A 20,035-nucleotide genomic window follows, 5' to 3' on the forward strand; every position below is an offset into this window, starting at 1 on the left:
TGCAAGATGTAGTTGGGAAAACATTACACTCGTGCATCAATTTAATGGGGATCCATCGAAGTAGGGATAATAAATGTAGACTGAGTGGGAAATTATCACTATCAACTTGAGGGGAAAATTTAAAACAATCAAGAAACTGTAGAAGATTTCCAGATGCAATTGCATAGTCTACAAGGCTATGGACCCATTCCAATAAGTAAGCTCTGTAGGGTGGTCTGATTTAAGGGACCCATTCAGGATGTAAAGATTGAGTCTATTAGTTGTTTGTGCCAGGCATAAGCCTGCAAAGTTTGCTTTCAGATCCTTTGATCGCCTTGTGCATGGAAGGAAATCAGATTCTAAACTGGGTTGATGGAGATGGTATTGTGCATACAGAGTTTCATCATCAGGACCAAGCCTGGAATTTAAGTCCCCGATTATCAATATATATGCCAATAGGTATGTATGAAGTAAATTATTTAAATAGCATTCCAGTTCCTTCCATAAACTCCTGATCTCGTATTTTCTTCTCAGTGGTGGGAAGTATACATTGACTATTATTAAGATACAGGATCCTGATTGGATCTTTACTGACATGACATAGTATTTTAGTGGCAGGAGTTCATTAGTTGTTACATATAGGCTGGTGGTTTTCAATATACCTAAACCACCTTTGGGTGTACCTCTACCTTCCCCAACTACAGCATTTAGGGACTAAGTTGTATATCCATTTAGTGCCAAATCAGTTGGAAGCCAAGTTTCTTGCAGCAAGATGACATCAAATGTAGTTTTGAAACTTATAAAATTATTATCTCTACATTTTGGCAGCCAACCAGCAACATTCCAACTAATCAGGGTAGCTTTGTTCTGATGGACCTCGTGTCAGTCCTCTATATGGCTCTGAGGAGCATCTGTCTGTGGCATTGAAAGTACTTCCTCCTCAATAGTTAACAAGGTCTGGCACTCTCCAGCAGGCTTCCCATTCCTCCCATAAGGGGTGGAACAAATATTACTTGGAGGGCAATTTCCATCCATTCCATTATCTGCCAAAGAATAGCAATTAGTGTTAGTATTTGGAGACACAAGGTCAATAAGTGGCTCTGCTGTAGCAATAGTGACCAGTAAGGTTTTCTTAAGATTTTCCAGCTTATGTATTATATTAACTTGTTCATTCCTGGGCAGACAACCAAAGGCACTGATAAGGCCAGCCTCAGCTGGATCTGATGCATCTTCATTTAATAAGGATGGCTGACTCCCATTGGCTTGCTTTTTCAAGGCCATACATGGGGGAGAGGAAGGCTTGCTGACATCTCCCCCAAATATTGGAGTGGGTATGAAGTCTAGATGAGGCAAAGCCAGATAAAAAAATAACTTTTACATTGCGAAAGACTCTGATGAGGAAACTTTGAAATGATGCTAAAAATGGTCTCATTTTAAAAAGCATTAGTGGGATAGTAGACTGATTAAAAGATAAAATCTGTTTTCAGTTCTGAACAGTAGGAAGCCATTCAATGACACATAGATCTATCTGTCTATGCTGACAGTGAGGAAGTTGTCCTAGGGAAGTTTTAATTACTCTCCTAGAACCCCAACGTCCAGTACTGAGACTGTTCAGGAAGATACACAGAGCAATCTGCTGTGTCTAAAGTGAATGGTTTAGCTTGCAGGGAGTTTCCTCTTTTGTATCCAGAGAGGTGTTAGAATGTATAAGACCAGCACTCTTTACCTTGTCAGAGAGTGCGGGTTTATCAATACAATAATTTGGTCATTGCACACTTTTGTCAATTTGTTTTATGTTAATGATTTGCCCTTTTTCAAACTGTATGCCAGGAATGTATTGCTTTGCAGGATTGCTTTGCATAGCTCTGGCTATGTATTTTTGAACAAAAGCCTCAAAGTCTTTTTTCAGCAAATCTAGGTCATATTTTATAGCTGACAGTTGTTCAAATAACAAGATAACAGTTTGTGCTATAAAATGGCATTGCTTTGTCATAAACTCTATTGTATTTTCCCATGGGAGCCTCTCCAAATTCTGATTTTGTACCTTATTTTTAAACTTATTTTTATTTCCCTTGAGTTAGTAGGTGAGCTAGCTAGTTGTACTGGAGACATACAATGAGAGACTTGGAGGGGATCCAAATTTTCATTTAACTCTTCCCTGACAGATAGTGAGAGATCTAACAACTGCTGTTTTTCCAGTTCTGTTTGAAAGTCCCATTCCAGTGAGTCAAGGGCTGTAAATTTGTTGGAAGTGGGAGGAAAATTTGTTTTACAGATTCTTTTCTTGTAAAATGTTCTTCTTTCTTTGGTTGTTTAGCAGACTTTGATGAGGAGAGAGAGCCTGGACTGAGGCCATGTCATTTATTTCTTTTTTCCATGTTGTTCAAATCCACTCAGACTCTTTTGTTTGCCCCTTTTGCCATCACACTATAGCAAGTTGTGAGTATATTTAAAATAGTCTGGTAAGTCCAATAAAAATCTTATTAGAATCTACAGTAACCTAATATACTTATTTAAGTAAAACTAACTAAAAGAAAGCAAAAATAGCTAAAATATACTATTTAAAATAATATAAAATTGAAAAGGGCAGGAGCATGGAAAAAACATGTATTGCTGGGCTGCTCAAGGTTAAAATAGATATGTTGTTATCTCTGGTAACCCTTAATGGGCTTTTGCTCATCAGGACTGAAATGATGAGGTTTTTAAAGATTTGATTATTAGGTAAGAGATGGGATATGGGAAGAAGAGATCATTTGTTGTATTTTAAGAGAAGGTGATAAGTTACTAAAATTGTTTATACTTGTTGTGATAAAAAGGAGGTCATTTCTTTATATATTTCTTTTCTTTTCTTTTTTTACTATATTTGGAACAAAAAGTTTATTTGGAAGATCAAACAACCTTTATTCAGATTATTATTTCCTTCCCCTTTCTCTTAGTTTCCCAGAATATAACACACTGGTTTTTCTTTCTTTCATTTCATTGCCTGATTCATGCTCTTTGTTATTTATTTCTCTTACATTCCAAGTCACAACTTTCCATCTACCTTAATTACCATCAATTATGTTAGATGGGGCCTATTAATATTGACCTTTGCCTCCCATCATAGCTTTAGTTAATCAAGGCTTTCACATAATAGTTTTTAGTAAGTTAAGAAAGGCATAGTGTAGGTTGCCGGCCCAAGATCACGCCCTCTATTGAGCACCTAACTTTGTCATAAGTTTCAATAAATTTTACCCACTTTCAGGTTGTCCTTGGATGAGGATAGTCTATGAAGGAAAATATTACTTATATATATGTATAGCTAATTATGACTTAAAGCTATCTCAGTCCTGGGCTGGGGCTGGGGGTCAAAGAGAGAAATTTCTGTTGTCAAGTCATGATTGTGTGGTGGTCAAGCTCTTATTCTTCTGGGTGCTATGTAGACTCAGAAGGTAAAGATGATGTGTGGTGAGCCATTCTTTGCTTTGATACAGTCATGGCTATACTGTGAGAAGGAGGAGGAAGCGGAAGAAAAAGACTCCATGTGGCTATGTGGGGAGGGACTTCAAATGGTGAGGGAGAATAAAATGAAGAGACCAAAGTAAACATAACTGGAGACAACCAATGTTGCTATAGGGGATCTACAGATAGAAATACTGGAGTTGATAACTTTTTGGCCAGTGGAAGGTGCATTTCAAACATTATTTTTTCAGAGGCCAAGAGTGTACTGCTGACAGCAGTAATGTAAAAATATTCCTAATTTTTTAAACTTTTTTCAGTTGTATTTGAGGCAGGTGACAGATACTTTCACTTTATAAATGTGCTAAGCCTATCCAATATTGTTTTATTTCTCACTGAAAATCAACAGGAAATAGTGCCATCATTGTTGGGTAGTTTATCATCAAATTTCTGCTGCATGATATCAGGGACATATAATAGAGGTTGGGAGAATGCACACTGGCCTTACCTGCATTACAACATCCTCCAGAGTGAGCTACTTGGGGGAGAAGACTGGGCAAGGATCTAGGCATGTCTGTTTGCAAGAGACATATCAGTGTATAAGAGAATGCTGGAGGGCAGCCTGGAGGCAAACCTGAAAAATGAAGATTATTATGATTTCAAAGGATCAGAAATATTTTGGTACTTCATTCCAAGGTACCTTATATTCAGTTTGTTATCATTTTGTTCATAAGTCTATGCACTTCTATGAAACAGGTGTTCTTGTGCATGCTAGGGCAGCCATTTTGTCAACCCCACCATCCCCACATAACATCTGCTTTGTGATGCTGCTCATGACACTTTTTCAAGTTCCAAATGTGCTCACTGACCTTGAAAAGTTGGGGGACACCTATTAAGCTTATTATGGCTTACTTTGGAATAGGCTTGTATGAAATTGTGGTGTGAGGAGATGGAGTTTGTGATACAACTCAATAAATGCGTATGAACATGTGTGTATTATGTAACAGGTCAGGCAGGCATCTAAATATTAGCAACAGTGGGGTATGTCCTCCCACATTCTTTAAAGCATATTTAATGCCTTCAAATCCTTTATTATTTACACTTTCCCTTTCTTCAGATTTGAAATACTGATGCCCTCCAGTATTTTTCATGTATAGGCTTATAAGCTTGTTACCTTAATATTTTAAGTATGCAGCAATATTTTGATTGCATCTTTAAAATCGTAATGGATTAGATTGTGCTAAATGCAATGTTTCATATCTATCAATTATCTTGCAGATTATTATAATTCCTGCTAACCTTGATGATATATAGTTAACATCTTTGTTGTTGTAATATATTTAGTTATCTTAATGGGAAGCCAAATAATTTCCTAAGGATAGTTGCATGATAAAAGAAAAAGTAAAGTAAAGTAAAGTAAAGTAAAGTAAAGTAAAGTAAAGTAAAGTAAAGTAAAGTAAAGTAAAGTAAAGTAAAGTAAAGTAAAACAAATAAAAAGGGCCAGGGAAACAAATTATGTTATAAATAGAACAATTCCAAAAACTTTGACATATTTTTAAAATGTCTTCTTCCTTGCCCCTTTTTTTAAAAAAATCCTAATTTAAATGTTGACAAACAAGCATGTCAACAATCCATTTTTAAAGTCATATGTAGATTTCTCTTGCCAGTGGTGTATGATCATTCTTTTAACCAATCTTTATGCCCTAGAAATCCACAATTCTTGATAAGATTCCATATATTGGAGGTATAGTTATTCCAAAGTTATTCTTATGCATCTTTAATATACAGCAATTGATCCAAAGTCATATTAACAATCCTTCTGATGTCAGCCCTAAATGTGATGAAAATAGGACAAGTCCAAACCTTATAGGATAATATTTTAACTTCTTAGTTGCATCTCTAACTGCAAGGCAATTATAACCTTCTGTATGAAACATTTTCTGAGGTGTCCAATATACATGAAACAAAAATTTTAATTGCATTGACCTCATTTTAAAAACACAGGAAACTAATTTCATATATTTAAGTGACTTTCCCTTGATTTACCAAGACAAAACATTCAAGCTTATTATTCCAGACATTCTGTAGATAACTAATTTAATCAACTTCCTTCAGCTTCCTATAAGCCAAATACCTAATGCTCAAGTGGAATAAAGTGCCAAAACACTCCAAGATATTTTTGCAATTCTGCAAAAGTTTTTAAAAAAGGTTTTCTCCAAACAGAATTGATCCAAAGTAATAATATTGTAGGAAGCCTAGTTTGCCACCCCCCACCCCCCAAATAACTAATAGATGCTATTTTTTCAGCTGAGATTATTCCATAGTGTAAGCTTTTCATATAGAGAGCCAGTTTGGTGTTGTAGTTAAGGCAGCAGGCTAGAAACTGGGAGATTGTGAATTCTAGTCCTGCCTTAGGCATGAAGCCAGTCACCTTCTCTTACCCCTAGGAAGGAGGCAATGGCAAACCACTTCTGAAAACTTGTCAAGAAAACTGTAGGGTCTAGTCCAGGCAGTCACCAGAAGCCAACGCTGACTTAAAGGCACAAAAAAAGAAAAAAGAAAAAAAGCTTTTTATAGAAATTGGGTTAACATTACATCTTCCTTGTATAACGTGATTAAAAATCTATTTGGAAAGTGTAAAGCTGTTAAGTTCAAATTCAGCAGAAACCAAAGATCTGTATCAATTAATAGATGGGATGATAAAGTAATAATAAATCTTTGATTTTCTCTTTAAAAATTATTATTGCTTGTTTTTATAGTGTATAAGATATTTTGGCCTCAAAACATCCTTTAGTAGCATCCCATACCAAAGGCAGTGATGTGCTAACTTCCTGATAAACCAAAACCAGAACCAGAATCAGAACAAAACACCTAACCCTAACCTCAAATCCTTCTTCTTTCATCTATATCAATGTTTCTCAACCTTGGCAACATCAAATTGAAGTTCACACATCTTAAAATTGCCAAGGTTGAGAAACACTGATCTATTTAATAAAATCATTATAATTGAAAAAGAGACAAAGAATGTATTTTTAATCAAATAAAGGAATAAATTTCACAGGAGCATAAAATTGTAATAGCAACTATTTCACATACTTAAATTTTACATATCAAACAATGAGATAACAAGAAATAATTTAGCTATACACAACTCTTACATCTGAAAGAAAGAAAAGTATTTCTTGTTGGAAAAGATTAACAGAGTGCCAAATATCCACTAAGCTGAATTTAGATATTAATTTAGCAAAATATTCCAGTTCTAGGAATATAATTTGGATGGTGAAATGTTGTAATCTAAAAAAAGACCCCAAATTAGATTCAAATCACTTATAATTATTTTAAAGTCCACTTACTATACATGCTTTGGAAACATTTCTCTACTTCTGAAGAATCTGTGGCTGGGCCATATGAACACTAGATGTTAATTATGTAATTTGGCAACATCTATTTAAAAACAACCTTCCCCTTCTAATATTTCATCTGGAACAATCAAATTAGAAAAGTGATAATTTAAATTACATCTCATGCACACTTAGAATTGCCACTGATATAAACCTACTCCACCCGAGCTTCCTGTGAAAGCCACTTGTTTTGAATATGAGTCTCCTGCACTAAAGAATTTCTAGGTTCCATCTTTTTTAACTTAGCTAATATGTGCCAATATTTAACAGGAGATCCTAGCCCTTTAATGTTCCATGTTATAAAGGGAACTTCTATTACCTGTTATTAAAACAATGAGCAAGAAAAAAGATCCATCCATACCATATCTAGATTGTACAAAAGATCAAGGCCCAGGAAAAAAAAAGAAGAAACACTTCAATTGTGTGAAAATATTCTGTGAAGTGACATTATTAGCCTACAAATTGCCAATCATCATTAAATTGTGAAATAATGGCTAAAATTGTTTTCCTGATCTGTTTTGACTGCTGTTCAGTTATTTCTCCCAGTCCCAGGTCAAACTGATGCAAGAAAATAAACTGAAGTCAAATTCATGTGAATATTTATTATCATAGATACATAAGACTGCAACACTGCTCTGACATACCTGAGTGGAAGCACCATCAAATTAAATAGGATGTCCTTCTGAACTGACATGTTTAGGATTGCACCAAAAGATAATAAAAATGCATACAGATTAGACTTCAAAAGAGCTTTACCAAAATGTGTGAACGTTTCCTCTTGAAGCACTGTTTTTCCTAGGAAGTTAGAAGGCATCTTTCTTAGGCTTTATCTGCACCAGCAATGATGAGTTCTCTTTCAGAAGATATCAGAAAGAAGCGACATCAACCAATAGCTGAAATAGTAATTTCCCCTCCCAAACATGCTTGCTTCTTTTCCTACATGCTCAGTGTCAACAGATGTTTATTTATTATTTATTGAAAATCAGCAAGAAACAAGATGCCAACACTTGCTCATACCTCTTTTTAAATCTTTTAATTAACTAAATACCAAAAAATGAAGAAAAAGAATACATAAAATTATAAAAGAAAAAAGAACACATACAAAATGTATATTTGCAGGCAGGCAGATAGACAGACAGATAGATAAATAAATTGAAGCCATGATTCATTACAGTCATCCACAGCTGATCTAAATTAATTCTGCAAACTGCCAAATAGTTGGAGGCATATATTTGTGCTTCCAGTCCTGAACAGTAAGTCTTTTGATTATGTGTTCATTTTCTCTGTCCAAAAGTCAACTCCCATGTGATTGAGATAAGTCTCAATTTGAGTTAATACATGTAATTGCTTCTCACTGAAATGAAACAATATATTTTAATAAAGTGTTAGTTTCACTGAATCTCCCACAACATAAATGGTCATTTCTGAAATATTGTTTCTTGTTGAAAAGGATGTAATCTAAAAATCTATTGAACTTTTTGGGGTTTTTTTAACTTCTCTTCTTTTTATTGGTTAAAAGATATATATATATATATAAGATATATATATTTCTATACTGTTTTTATTGTATTTTAATTAATATTTATTTGTTGCTTTACTGTGAACCACCCAGAGTTACTTCCTTGTGAGATGGGCAGTATCTAAATTTGAAATATAAATAAATAAATACATAAATAAATAAATAAATAAATAAATAAAAAGCATTCTGGTAGCCCCCCTCTCTTTCTTTCTCCTCTTCCCCCTTTTTTAATCCCAACCACTAACTGCTACTTAGATTTTTTTTTATAGTTTACATTAGACATTATTACTTATTTCTGTTTATATTATTTTAATTATTATTGTTGTCATTATTTAAAACAGTTTCTTTTTCTTTCTTCAAAAACTACATTTTAAGTGTCTTAGCTTTCCTCACTGTGTGATATGTTGTATATAAGGGAACTTGCTTGAATTTGATTAGACTTCTACAGTGGATGAATATCGTTTTTCCATTGTCACATATTCTTAAATTTTAATATACCAATCCTGTATTGAAAGCAAAGTTTCTCTTTTCCAAAGTTGTGCCAAATGGATTTTTGCCACTGTCACCATGTACTTCTTCCATTGCTAATTTTCTTGAACAAACTTTAGTGGTTTTCTTCCCCATCTTTTCCATACATCCTGTGCTCACTGAGATACTGCTTAACTTACAGAAGTGTTTACATAAAATCAAAACATCCAACTATCTAGTACAGTTTAGTCTGTAATCCTTTAAATTGGGGTGGACAACCTGTGGCTTCAGGGCCACAAACAGCCCTTAAGAGTCTCTTTTTGCAGCCCTCAGAGCCTTTCTGATCATGATTATTGAAAACTGCTAGCACACTTTCCATCATCTTCAGATGGGAAACAGGCGAAAACTATAATGTCATCCCTAAAATAAGCATGTTATAATTACACAGCTAAGAAAACTCACAAATCTTCCCCAGGCCTCAAACCATGCCCTTCAGAGTTGCCCATTTCTGCTTTAACTGGATGCTTCAGTCATTGTTTTATCTTTCTCACTGCCTTATTGCTATTGAAAGTGTTTATAAAATTTTAGGTTGCCCTTCTGGAAAGCTCTTAAATATGTAAAATTCTCTCACCATATCCATTAACTATATTCGGACTACAGTAAATTTTCCTGAGTCCTTCAGCATTTTCTCTTACAGTTTGGGAAAACATCTCTTTCAAGTCCCATTAGTTGAGACGCAGCAATAGCCCACCACATCCACTCAATTGTTCTGGAAATTGTGTTGATTCTAGGCTTCCACATCTAGTTTCCTGGCCTGTTGCAATGCAATCATTCTATTAGAATAACAGGCAGCAGGCAGAGGGATTAGAAGGCCCTGGAGTATGCATAACCCTTGAAATAAACATTTCCCAAGACACATACACATGTGATCTGAGCTTAGGCACTTGAGCAACTGTGAGATGAGGATGCGGTTTATTAGAGATCCATCCCTGTCAGTCCCCCGTAACAGAAGGACACTGCCGTAAGACATGAGCTTTGCCACTGTAATGCCTGGACAAATGAAAAGCTGTTTCAGATTGTGCAGGTCTCCTTCTTGTGTAGCAGGTAGAAATCCTCAACCTGCGGTATTCCAGGGAAGGAGAGGAGGCAGGCAGAATGAACCAACTGAATCTTTTGAGTCAGTCCCAGGTCAGTCTCTAGGACTTTGGGGCTCTGTTCTCCAAAATGAACAGATACTGGCACAGCTGATGTCCAGCCCATCACTACCAGCTGGGGAGGGCAAGTGTCAAGGCGCACACAGAGACCACCAGGGTTTGGGTTGCAGGGTTAGGGCCGTCGCTCTTCTCCCTCCCAGGCCGCCAAATGCTTTTCTAAGAAGCGTCTGCATCCTCCGTCTGCGATCAGGACGTGCAAAGTAAATGGCGATGACATTCGGGAAGAGCTTTACTTCAGACTGAAACACAGACTGGTGCGCGATCGAAAGGTCTCCCGTGACTGCGGGGCTAAAAGACTCGGTAGGTCTTGCCTCTTAGTGAAATCAGTCAGAGTGGAGAGACTCCAAAACCTGTTTCCCATTTACCTGCCCTGCTGGAAATCAACCTAAGGATCCTTGATCCTTATCGTTTTACTTGCGAGGAAATAGGATTTTCACGGAACCGACAAGAGGAGTTTGGCTGGTGTGGGTCTTCCGGGCTGTGTGGTCGTGGTCTTGAAGTTTTGTTTCCTAACGTTTCGCCAGCACCTGTGACCGGCATCTTCAGAGTGCAGGAGCACAGACAGGAGCAGATAGAACTGCTCCTGTCTGTGCTCCTGCACTCTGAAGATGCCGGTCACAGGTGCTGGCGAAACGTTAGGAAACAAAACTTCAAGACCACGGCCACACAGCCCGGAAGACCCACACCAGCCATCGTATGCCGGCCGTGAAAGCCTTCGACAATACAAGAGGAGTTTGCTCCGCTTACTGCAAAAAGCCTGCCGCGCCGTCCAGCCACCGGCTCCTCCTTTGTACAGTACTCGAAAAAGCGAACGACTTAAGCTCGGCCGGGTCGGCTTTTCCTGTGCTGCCGTCGCCGCGCTTCTTACGCGCCCGCGTAACTCGGTCCGCCAATCGGAGGCGCAGAAGCGAGGCCTCCCTCGCGCGGACCCGCCCAGTCCGCCCTCCCGGTGGTGCTGAAAAGGACAGTGCCAGGTCCCGCGAAGGCTCAGTCGGGGGCGAGATGGCTCCCCAGCAAGGAGAAGCCGCGGGGAGGCGGGCGAGGGAGGCTGATCCCGCGGCCGATCTTTCCTGCCCTTCGCGGCGGTTCACCTGGGAAGAGATCGGCCTGCGCACTGGCCAGGGAGACCCGCCGCGGGAGCGCTGGCTGGTGATCGACAGGAAAGTCTATGATATCAGCCGGTTCCACAGGAGGCACCCAGGGGGCTCCCGGGTCATCTGCTGCTACGCAGGGCAGGACGCCACGGTAAGGCGCGGCGAAGACTCGGGTGGTCACAGCTGCCTTGCAGCCGCGAAGCCTTCATTCTTAAAGTCACAGCTGGATTCTTTTTCTTGCTGTCCGTACTCTTCCTTTTTAGCTTCTTTCTCTACGTGGTGCTAAGATGTGTGTAAAAGTGAATTGATCTATGATGCCAGGCACGGAGTCCTTCCTTTCTGAAAATCAGACTCTTCTTTCAATTCCTTCTTTCTAATCATACGCTAATCTAATTTAATCATAGATTTTCTCCATGATGATCTGTCCCTAACCTGGTCTTTCAGATTTTCCAACGGTGCGCCCATCGCCACTGTAACTGAGTCTATCCAGGTTGCTGCTGGTCATCCTCTTCTGGTTCCTTGCACCGTTCCCAGCATTAGAACTTTCTCCAAGAGCTGGGTCTTCGCGTAATGTGTCCGAAGTGAGATAACTCTAGCCTGGTCATTTGGGCCCTGAGTGAGAATTCTGAGTTGATTTGATCATTGATCCATTGGTTTGCTTTCTTGGCTGTCCATGGTATTCTCAGGAGTCTTCTCCAACTCCAAAGTTCAAAAGTGTCAATACTTTTCCTATCCTGTTTCTTCAAAATCCAACTTTCGCTTCCATAGAGTGTCACAGGGAATAGCATGGCTTGCACAATTCTGATCTCTTTAGATATAGACACATCATGGCATTTGAATATCTTTTCCAAGGCTTTTGTGGCTGCTCAACCAAGTGCTAGTCTGTGGAGTATTTCTTGACTGCTTGTTCCTTGTTCCTTTACTGTTGATGGTTGATCCTAAAAGGCAATGTCTTCTTCCAATCCAGTTTCCCATAATATATATTCTTCATATAAGTTGAATATGAGGGGAAGGCATACAGCCTTGTTGCACTCTTTTACCAACCTGGAGCCAGTCTGTTTTACAGACTGGCTCCAAGTTGGCAAAGGAGTGCAAGAAGAAGTCTGTAGCTTCTTGACCTATATATAAATTTCTCATGAGAACAATGAGATGTTCTGGGATTCCCATTTTTGTAAGCACATTCCACAGCTTGATGTGATTGACAAAATTAAAAACCTTTCTATAATAAATGAAACACATATTGACCTCTTTTTGGTATTTTGGTTTCTCAATTATCCATTGTGCATCAGCAATAATGTGTCGTGTTCCTCAGCCTTTTCTAAAGGCAGCTTGAACATCTGGCATCTCTTTTTCCATGTAGGGCTCTAATCTGCTTTGGATGGTCCCTGTAATAATATGTAACCAGAAGGGAATGACCTGTGGACATGATCAAAGCAAACAATTAGTTCTAAATATTATATTCAAAATAAATTGAAAAGGAAAGAAACAATGTATTAGTTGCTCCATAAAGATGGTAAAGAGATAACAGATTTAAAAGAAGATAAAGGAAAGACATTTTCTCAACTCATGTTTTGGCTCATAGTTCTCAGAGAAGAGAATATTTGTTCCACTGGACAATTCAGAGGAGCCTGTTAAAGGAGCACGATTCTAGTTTCATTGAAAGGGACACACTGAAATTGAATCTCCAGGGCCAAACTGATTGATTGATTCCAATTATATCATGCCACTATCCAAAGAAACTCTTGAGAGTTTATGTGTATAAACTTTAAAACATCCACAGTAACTATTAAAATAAAACAGAAACCAACATGATCACAAAAGAACATAAACCAAACCTTTTTTATCAGAAATAAAAGATGGCCAAGACAGACCAGAATGCCCTCTGGAACAATTCATTCTGATCTCTACCAGGAAACTCTTCCACAGAACTGCCACTGCTGCTTCTAGTGGGGAACCAGAGGTAGCTACTCCAGAGGTGACCTAATAGGCCAGGCCAGTTCTGATTGGAGTAAGCAGTCCTGCAGGTACCTGGATGGCAAACCATGGCTTGACGGAATGTCTCTTGACTTTGAGAAATCCTGGAGAATGGATAAAATACCAGATGATTGGAGGAAGGCTAATGCTGTCATGAATTTCGTGGGGTGGGGAGGACCCATGGAACCGCAGACTGGTCAGTCTGACAGCAACACCTAGAAAGAGTTTAGAACAGGTTGCAAAATGATCATTAGGCAAGACCTTGAAGACAATCCAATAATCAAGACAAGAAACCAGCATGGAATCATCAAGAACAACTCTTCTTAAACTAATATCTTTTTTATTATTTAGACAATTTCCTTAGTAGATTTTGGAAGTGCTACAGGCAAATGCTTAGCAAAGAATCCTATGACACCAGTATACCTATTTGATGGATCCAGAACTGGCTTCAAAACCATTCTAAAAAATTATCATTTTTATTAATAATGTGGATGAACAGGAAAGCTTATTGAATGTACAGATATTACAAAATTGATAATTATATTCTAGAAAATTGAAATAAAATCATAATGATTTTGAAACATTAGAGAAGTTGAGTGAAAAGAATAGAATGAAATTTAATAGAAATAAATGCAAACTTTTTCACTTAGAATACAGAAATCAAATGCACAGGTAGATAATACATGTGAAAAGGATCTTGGAATTGTAGACAATCACATGTTGAATATGAATCAGCAAAATAAAACGGCTGCTAAAAAGGCAAATGCAATTTTAGGCAGCATCAATAGAAATATAGTTTCCAAGTTACAAAATGTTCCATTTATTCTGATCTTTATTCGATTTTGGGAGCTGCAGTTTTAAAATATCTGTTCTGGAGTGGAGGACATGAAAAGACTTCAGTTATAGGAAGGCTGATTCCAGCTTAATGTTGGGAAAACAATAAGTGTTGTCTGAGAATGGAACAATTGATTGAGGAAAGGCATGCACTTCCTTTTGGGATGTCTTCAGGCAGAGGCAGGACAGCCTTCCATTCCCACACAAGAAGAGAGGTTTGACATGATCGCCTACATAGTCCTTTATAAATCTATGATGTTGTGAGTCTATGATTTTTCCCAACTCTGCAGGAACAGAGCCAAACAGATGATGCATAAGCAAGCAAATCTTGCAAACCCGTTGTTTAAACTAAATTGAAGTGAGATAATTAAAAGTGGAAACCTACCTACAAAATGGAGCAATGAAAGCAGTACTCACTCTTTCTCTTTCTCTTTCTCTTTCTCTCTCTCTCTCTCACATTCACGCACACAAACACACAGATGCATACAAAGTCTATTGCTGACAAAAGCTATGCAAAAACCATCTTTTAGGATAAAAAAGAAGACAAAACCTATGATGTATAGCTTTGCTTTTCTTAAAATTTTCTATAAAACACTGCAGGTTGCTTACAGCTTCACCAAAACCAAAGTGAAGATCAGAGCAACAATAAAATCCTTCCAACTATATTTAAATGTAATTACTAAATCATAACTCTGAATTAGATCATCGGTAAATTAATTTGTAAGCTTTTAATTAATCATAAGCAACTTTGACAGGGACCCAGTTCTTCAGTCATGCAATAGCTAGCCTCTGCCTCTTCCCTTTTGCAAGCAGAGAAATTGGATCTATACCGCATGTTTATTTGAAGATACAAATACGTCTTCATCTTTTTGGTCAGCTGGGAAAACCAGTATCTGGCTTCTATTAAGACAGACTGCAAGTGGGAGCTCACAAAACAAAATACACCTCTAAAAAGAAAGAGAAAAGAAAAGAAACCAACCCTGCATGTAGAAAATAAGCAGATAAGCATCAGCTAGCATATTTCTGTTCCTGAGTTATGTTATGTTACGTTATGTTTGTTATGTTATGTTATATTTAAAGGTCTACAAGAAGGATATATAGAAGCATTTAGTCAAAATGCTTCTGCACCTAGAAGCAGCATAACTCAAGGACTGATGATAATAATAATAATTAATAATAATAATTTATGAAATGTATATACCAGCTGACTCCCAGCAACTCTGGGTGGCTCACAAATTATTAAAAACATTTAAAAGAAGAAAACAACACAAAACAAAAAGAACAAAGATGGCAGAGATAACAAACCCAAATGGAAACACAGAAAAAGAAGAAAAGGGGGCGTCAATCACACTCACCAAAGACCTAGGCAAAGAGCCAAGTCTTCGGGGCCCTTTGATATACAAGCTCAGAAGAGCAAGGAAGGAAGGAGAAATAGTGGATCCATATGAAACAGTACAGACTAAGAAAAGATTGCTAGCTAGATAAAAACACAGTTGTGAAAAGTGTTATGACAGAAATCAACAATGCCCAGAAATGCACCTTGCAGTAGGATTGAGGAACTCAGCCTCATGAAGATGATTTCACAATGCTTTTTTTTCCCCTCAAGATTATCATCTTAACAGCAAGTTAATCTTTTAAGGATGATGGTGCAGCTGGAAGTAAGCCTGTAAAAGGATTATTGATCATCCTGCAATTTGTATGAGTCATCTTTACATATACAATTTTTCCACTTGTAGTCATCTTTTCTTTTAACAAGGCAGCAGTGAAATGTTTGGAGGTGAACCTTTTCTGCATGAAAAGGATTTTGTGGGAGATGATTGGTGAAATATTCCTTGAAAATTTTTCTCTCTTTCTTTTAAGCAGCTGAGGAAGAGGGGCATCCAAGGCGGGGGGAGGGAGGGTGTGAAAACAATCGAGATGGCAGCTGTGCCAGCATAATTAAAACCCTGCCCTTTTTTACATGCATCACAGGAAGAGGCCTGTATTTTTTTGTTTTTGCAATCCAAACTGGGTGCGGCAACAGTGCAATTTCAAAAATCCTCTTCTTTCTCTTCTGTCAAAATAACTCTGTCGTTAATAGCCAAATCTAATTTGCTTCATGACACTATTCTTAAGGTGAGAAAGCTGATATATATATTTTTTAAACTAGTTATGGTGTTGAACTTCAAGCAATAGCTTTTCTAGGTTGACAAAATAATCAATCTATCATATATAGCAATCAATCTTTCATTTCTGTTCTGTTGAATTTTATAGCCACCAAAGGGCATTTTTCCCCACTGGTAATGCTCAGTGTTGGTCTACATTTTGGCAAGGTTTTATTTTTGATGAAAAGATAACTAATTTTCTGGACAGTTAAGAATAAAAGTAAAAGGTTATCTGTGGAGTTCTTGGGATTCTCTGAGCTTGGTTGTTTTCTTGCAGACGTTTCATTACCCGTCTAGGTAACATCATAAGTGCTAGAACAGAGCGGGGTTTGCTCTCTGTTTATATACAGTAGCTTGCCCTGTCAGTGTTAGTGGGGGAGTTGTTTTTTCCTTGGTAGTTCCTAGATTAGGCTGTTGTTTACTGCTCGATTATTTGTCTGAGTTGGTAGTTCCTTGATTAGCATAAATGTTGTTTATCTCTATGTGCCTGTTGATGGCTGACTTGTCTGAATACCAAGCTTCCAGGAATTCCCTCATATTTTTGGACTTAGCTTGGCCTAAGATGCTGACAGTTTCCCAGTTTTGATTATGGTTAAGTCTGTCCATGTGTTGTGAGATTGAGGAGTTTTCATCATGTCTTTTGACTGCTAGTGGGCGTTCATGTCAGACAAGTCAGCCATCAACAGGCACATAGAGATAAACAACATTTACACACTATTCAAAAGAGACCATAAAAAGGAAACAAAAAGACAGAACACCTCCTCGCCAGCAATCAACACCCGGATAAGCAGGGATTAACACCAGGATTAACACCAGACAAACAATCAAGCAGTCAACAACAAGGACCTACCAACTCAGACAAGCAATCATGCACCTAGGTAAGAAGATGTACCTAGACGGGTATCAAAACGTCTGCAAGAAAACAACCAAGCTCAGAGAACCCCAAGGACTCCACAGTTCAACCCTAAGCTACATATATTCTCTTCTATTGGTAAAAGGGTATATATTATATACAATTTACATTTCACTAATTAAAACCATGATTAATAAAACCCAATCCTATGCATATTAAATATATTTTATTCCAACACTGTTGGAAAGAATACACATAGAATTACAGGTTTCTTTACTTCATTTATAATTGGTTAGATATTTCCTATTATGCTGATCAAGCAAAGTTTAGAACCTAAGGCTGTAATATAGAGAGGAATGAGAGTGTAGAATATCATCTTTGCTTGATCACTGTATTAAGATTTATTTGTAATTGTTTTATTGTCTTTTTTAAAATTAAGACTGCATCCAGTCTCTGAAACCTACTTTCTGCCTTTCTCTCTCTTACCTTCTCCTTTTAAATGAATTTTCTTACAATGAATTTGAATGAATGGCTGACATTTTGGTGTCTTTTGTTTAATTGGTCTACATATTACATTTTTGTAAGTTTTACATTATCTAGGTTAAATTTTTATATCAATAAGTTTCTTCATTGAAAGTGGATGTACTAAATATGTAAATATGCATGTATGAAAGTATAAAAGATTATACTTACTATAAATGTCTTTAGAAAAAAGCAAAGAATGGATTTTTCCCAAATCTAAAATTAAAGCTTAGGCACTGTACATGCAGAGTGGAGCAGTAAAACTAGTATGGGGTTTATGTCTAGCAATTGCTGATAAAAGCTAACAATAAATACCACTTTCCAGAGAGAAAATATTGAACAATTAAAATATGTGATTTATAAATGTTGCTGTCTTTGATGTTTTCTGTAAAACGCTGCAGTTTTTCTGTCATCTGTTGCTCCAGACTTTGCTTGAAGCCAAAATCATTTTCTGAATAATTATAGTTTAGAATTAATCATAACCTTTCAGAACAAAATGTGATTCCTTAAATAATAGTGCAAACCTATAAATCATCCCAGAAGCAAATCCCACTGCATTCAAGCAAATTGATGTAGGAATGTGGCGTAAGTGCAGAAGTTGAAAAAGAAGTTCTGGAAAGAAGTTCAGCAAGTTGTGATGCTGTGATTATGCAATCATTCGTTCCAGTAGACATTTGCTATTGTATCACGATTCACTGCTTATAACCTACATTGTGAGTCATCACAATAGAGGAGAAACGTGCAGGGAATGGTGCATATAAGTTAAGCAGAGAAGCATTTAAGCAAAGGGGTCAGCTGCGGCTTCCACAATTTTAAGATAGCCTTCGCAAACCTACTAATCAAGGAACCAGCATCCAAAGAGATATTAAGTGGCCTAGGTTCCTTACCTACGTCTACTAAATCCACGGTTTTAGAACAGTTTAATCCCTTTGTCGGAAGCTTTGTCCCATCGACCCTTGGGGGCTGATATTGACACTTTGGGGACCCTGAGTTAAGTTGTGTCGCTGATCAGCACAGACCATTTTTTCCATTTTAGAGCAAATAAATAAAGTATTTGAAGTACTGTAGTGACGTTAAGGAACTCAAAGGGTTTTTAAACTTATTTATTCATTTTTATTCATTTTTTTTAAAAAGTACTCTGATCAAGGCACTCTCAAGGACTTATTTCTGACAAAAACAAGGCAGGAAAAGTTGTTGCAGAAAAGCCCAAAATATTAAAGAATAGAGAGGAAAAGGCAGAGAAAAATATAGGCAAGGTGAAATGAGGATGAAAGCTGTATGATATCCATTGTTCCTTTTCTCCACAATAACAAGCTGAGATCATTCACAGAAACTAAAAAGCTCACAGGCTGTGATTTCTACTTCACAAAGTCCTTTCAAAATCAGCATGGCTACAATGTACTAATGCAGCAGATGGAAAACAGAGAGAAAAACATCTCTCCCAATTTTTTTTTTTTTAATGCTTTTGAGCACCTTTGTTTATGAGATTGGCAGCAATCTCCCAAAATACTGAGAAGTCCACAAATTTCTTTTCTCCCTCCTTCTCAGCTCAGGGAAATCACTGTAAAGATAGTGATCGTGACAGAAATATGCAAGTACCATGACCTAGGCCAAAAGGGCTAAAACATTTTTTCAGTCCAGAGCAACAAGATAACATTTGGAAGAAGCTCAGGTGGACACCTCCCTAATTCACTGGAGCATAAGAAGGGGAAGGAGGTACAGCACAATCAGACTTGCAAGATTCTGTTATTATAGCCAGTCTCCATCAAAGTAGGTTTAGCCTTCCTGTGGAGTTGATTTCTTGGTCTGATCCATCTACTGGGGCTGACAAATGGTGTGATTTCTTGCCGGTTCCAGGATGGAGGGCAAAACAGCTGCATGCGATTGGCCTTAGGTTTTAGGGTTTTCTTGAAGGAAAATAATTTCATCCAGGGTTGAATACCTCCTGGGAATTCTGTCTGTGCCGCCTTGAATTGGACAGAACAAAGGCAAGAATCAAATATAATTAATCAACCTAAACATTTTTCTTTCAGATTGCCTTTAAGGTGATTCCTTATTATAATATTTCATGATCTTTTCTTTCTTTTTTCTTTTATGTTTTGGCCTTAGGACCCCTTCACAGCATTTCACGTTGACAAGACTCTAGTAAGGAAACACATGGCACCACTTTTGATTGGGGAATTGGCACCTGACCAGCCCAGCTTTGAACCTAGCAAAAATGTAAGTTTCTTATCAAATCTCCAAATAAAAATCAAACTGAGATACAGTAGTGGCTTATGGTATTAACCTTCAAAGCCTTAAACATTATAGGACTTGACTCAGTAATGGCCTTTGCCATTAAAATTGATCTGCTGTTAAGGTCAGCAAGAGATGCTTTTGCCAAGGTGCTCCTCAATCTTTCTGCATTGCCCTTGTACTTCACCCCAATCTCTCAGCCTTTAGAAACACAGTAAAGGCCCACCTCTTTCATCAGACTTTTAATTATGAAGAGTTCTTAGTATCTGCTACTCCATTCCCTTCCACTCTCCACCTCATTGCCTTGAAGCCCCCCCCCCCCCCCCCGCTTCCCAAACGTATTCCAGCCCATTCTTGAGT

The 20,035-nt window shown here is 37.6% G+C and overlaps 1 protein-coding gene across 1 annotated transcript in view; it reads left to right on the forward strand.

The window, feature by feature from the left end:
- Nucleotides 1–10,990: 10,990 nt before the first annotated feature.
- Nucleotides 10,991–20,035, forward strand: part of LOC103052091 (acyl-CoA (8-3)-desaturase-like) — a 34,540-nt gene continuing 25,495 nt past the window's right edge. Inside the window, exons 1-2 of the mRNA XM_088146180.1 lie at nt 10,991–11,264; nt 19,550–19,660. Of these exons, the coding sequence (XP_088002306.1) occupies nt 11,022–11,264; nt 19,550–19,660 (354 nt within the window). The 5' untranslated portion in view covers nt 10,991–11,021. The remainder of the gene's footprint in view (nt 11,265–19,549; nt 19,661–20,035) is intronic.

This window comes from Python bivittatus, unplaced genomic scaffold (assembly GCF_059951505.1).
Source record: "Python bivittatus isolate LINGU-HERP-01145 unplaced genomic scaffold, Pbiv_v1 ctg000480_np1212, whole genome shotgun sequence".
NCBI lineage: Eukaryota > Metazoa > Chordata > Lepidosauria > Squamata > Pythonidae > Python > Python bivittatus.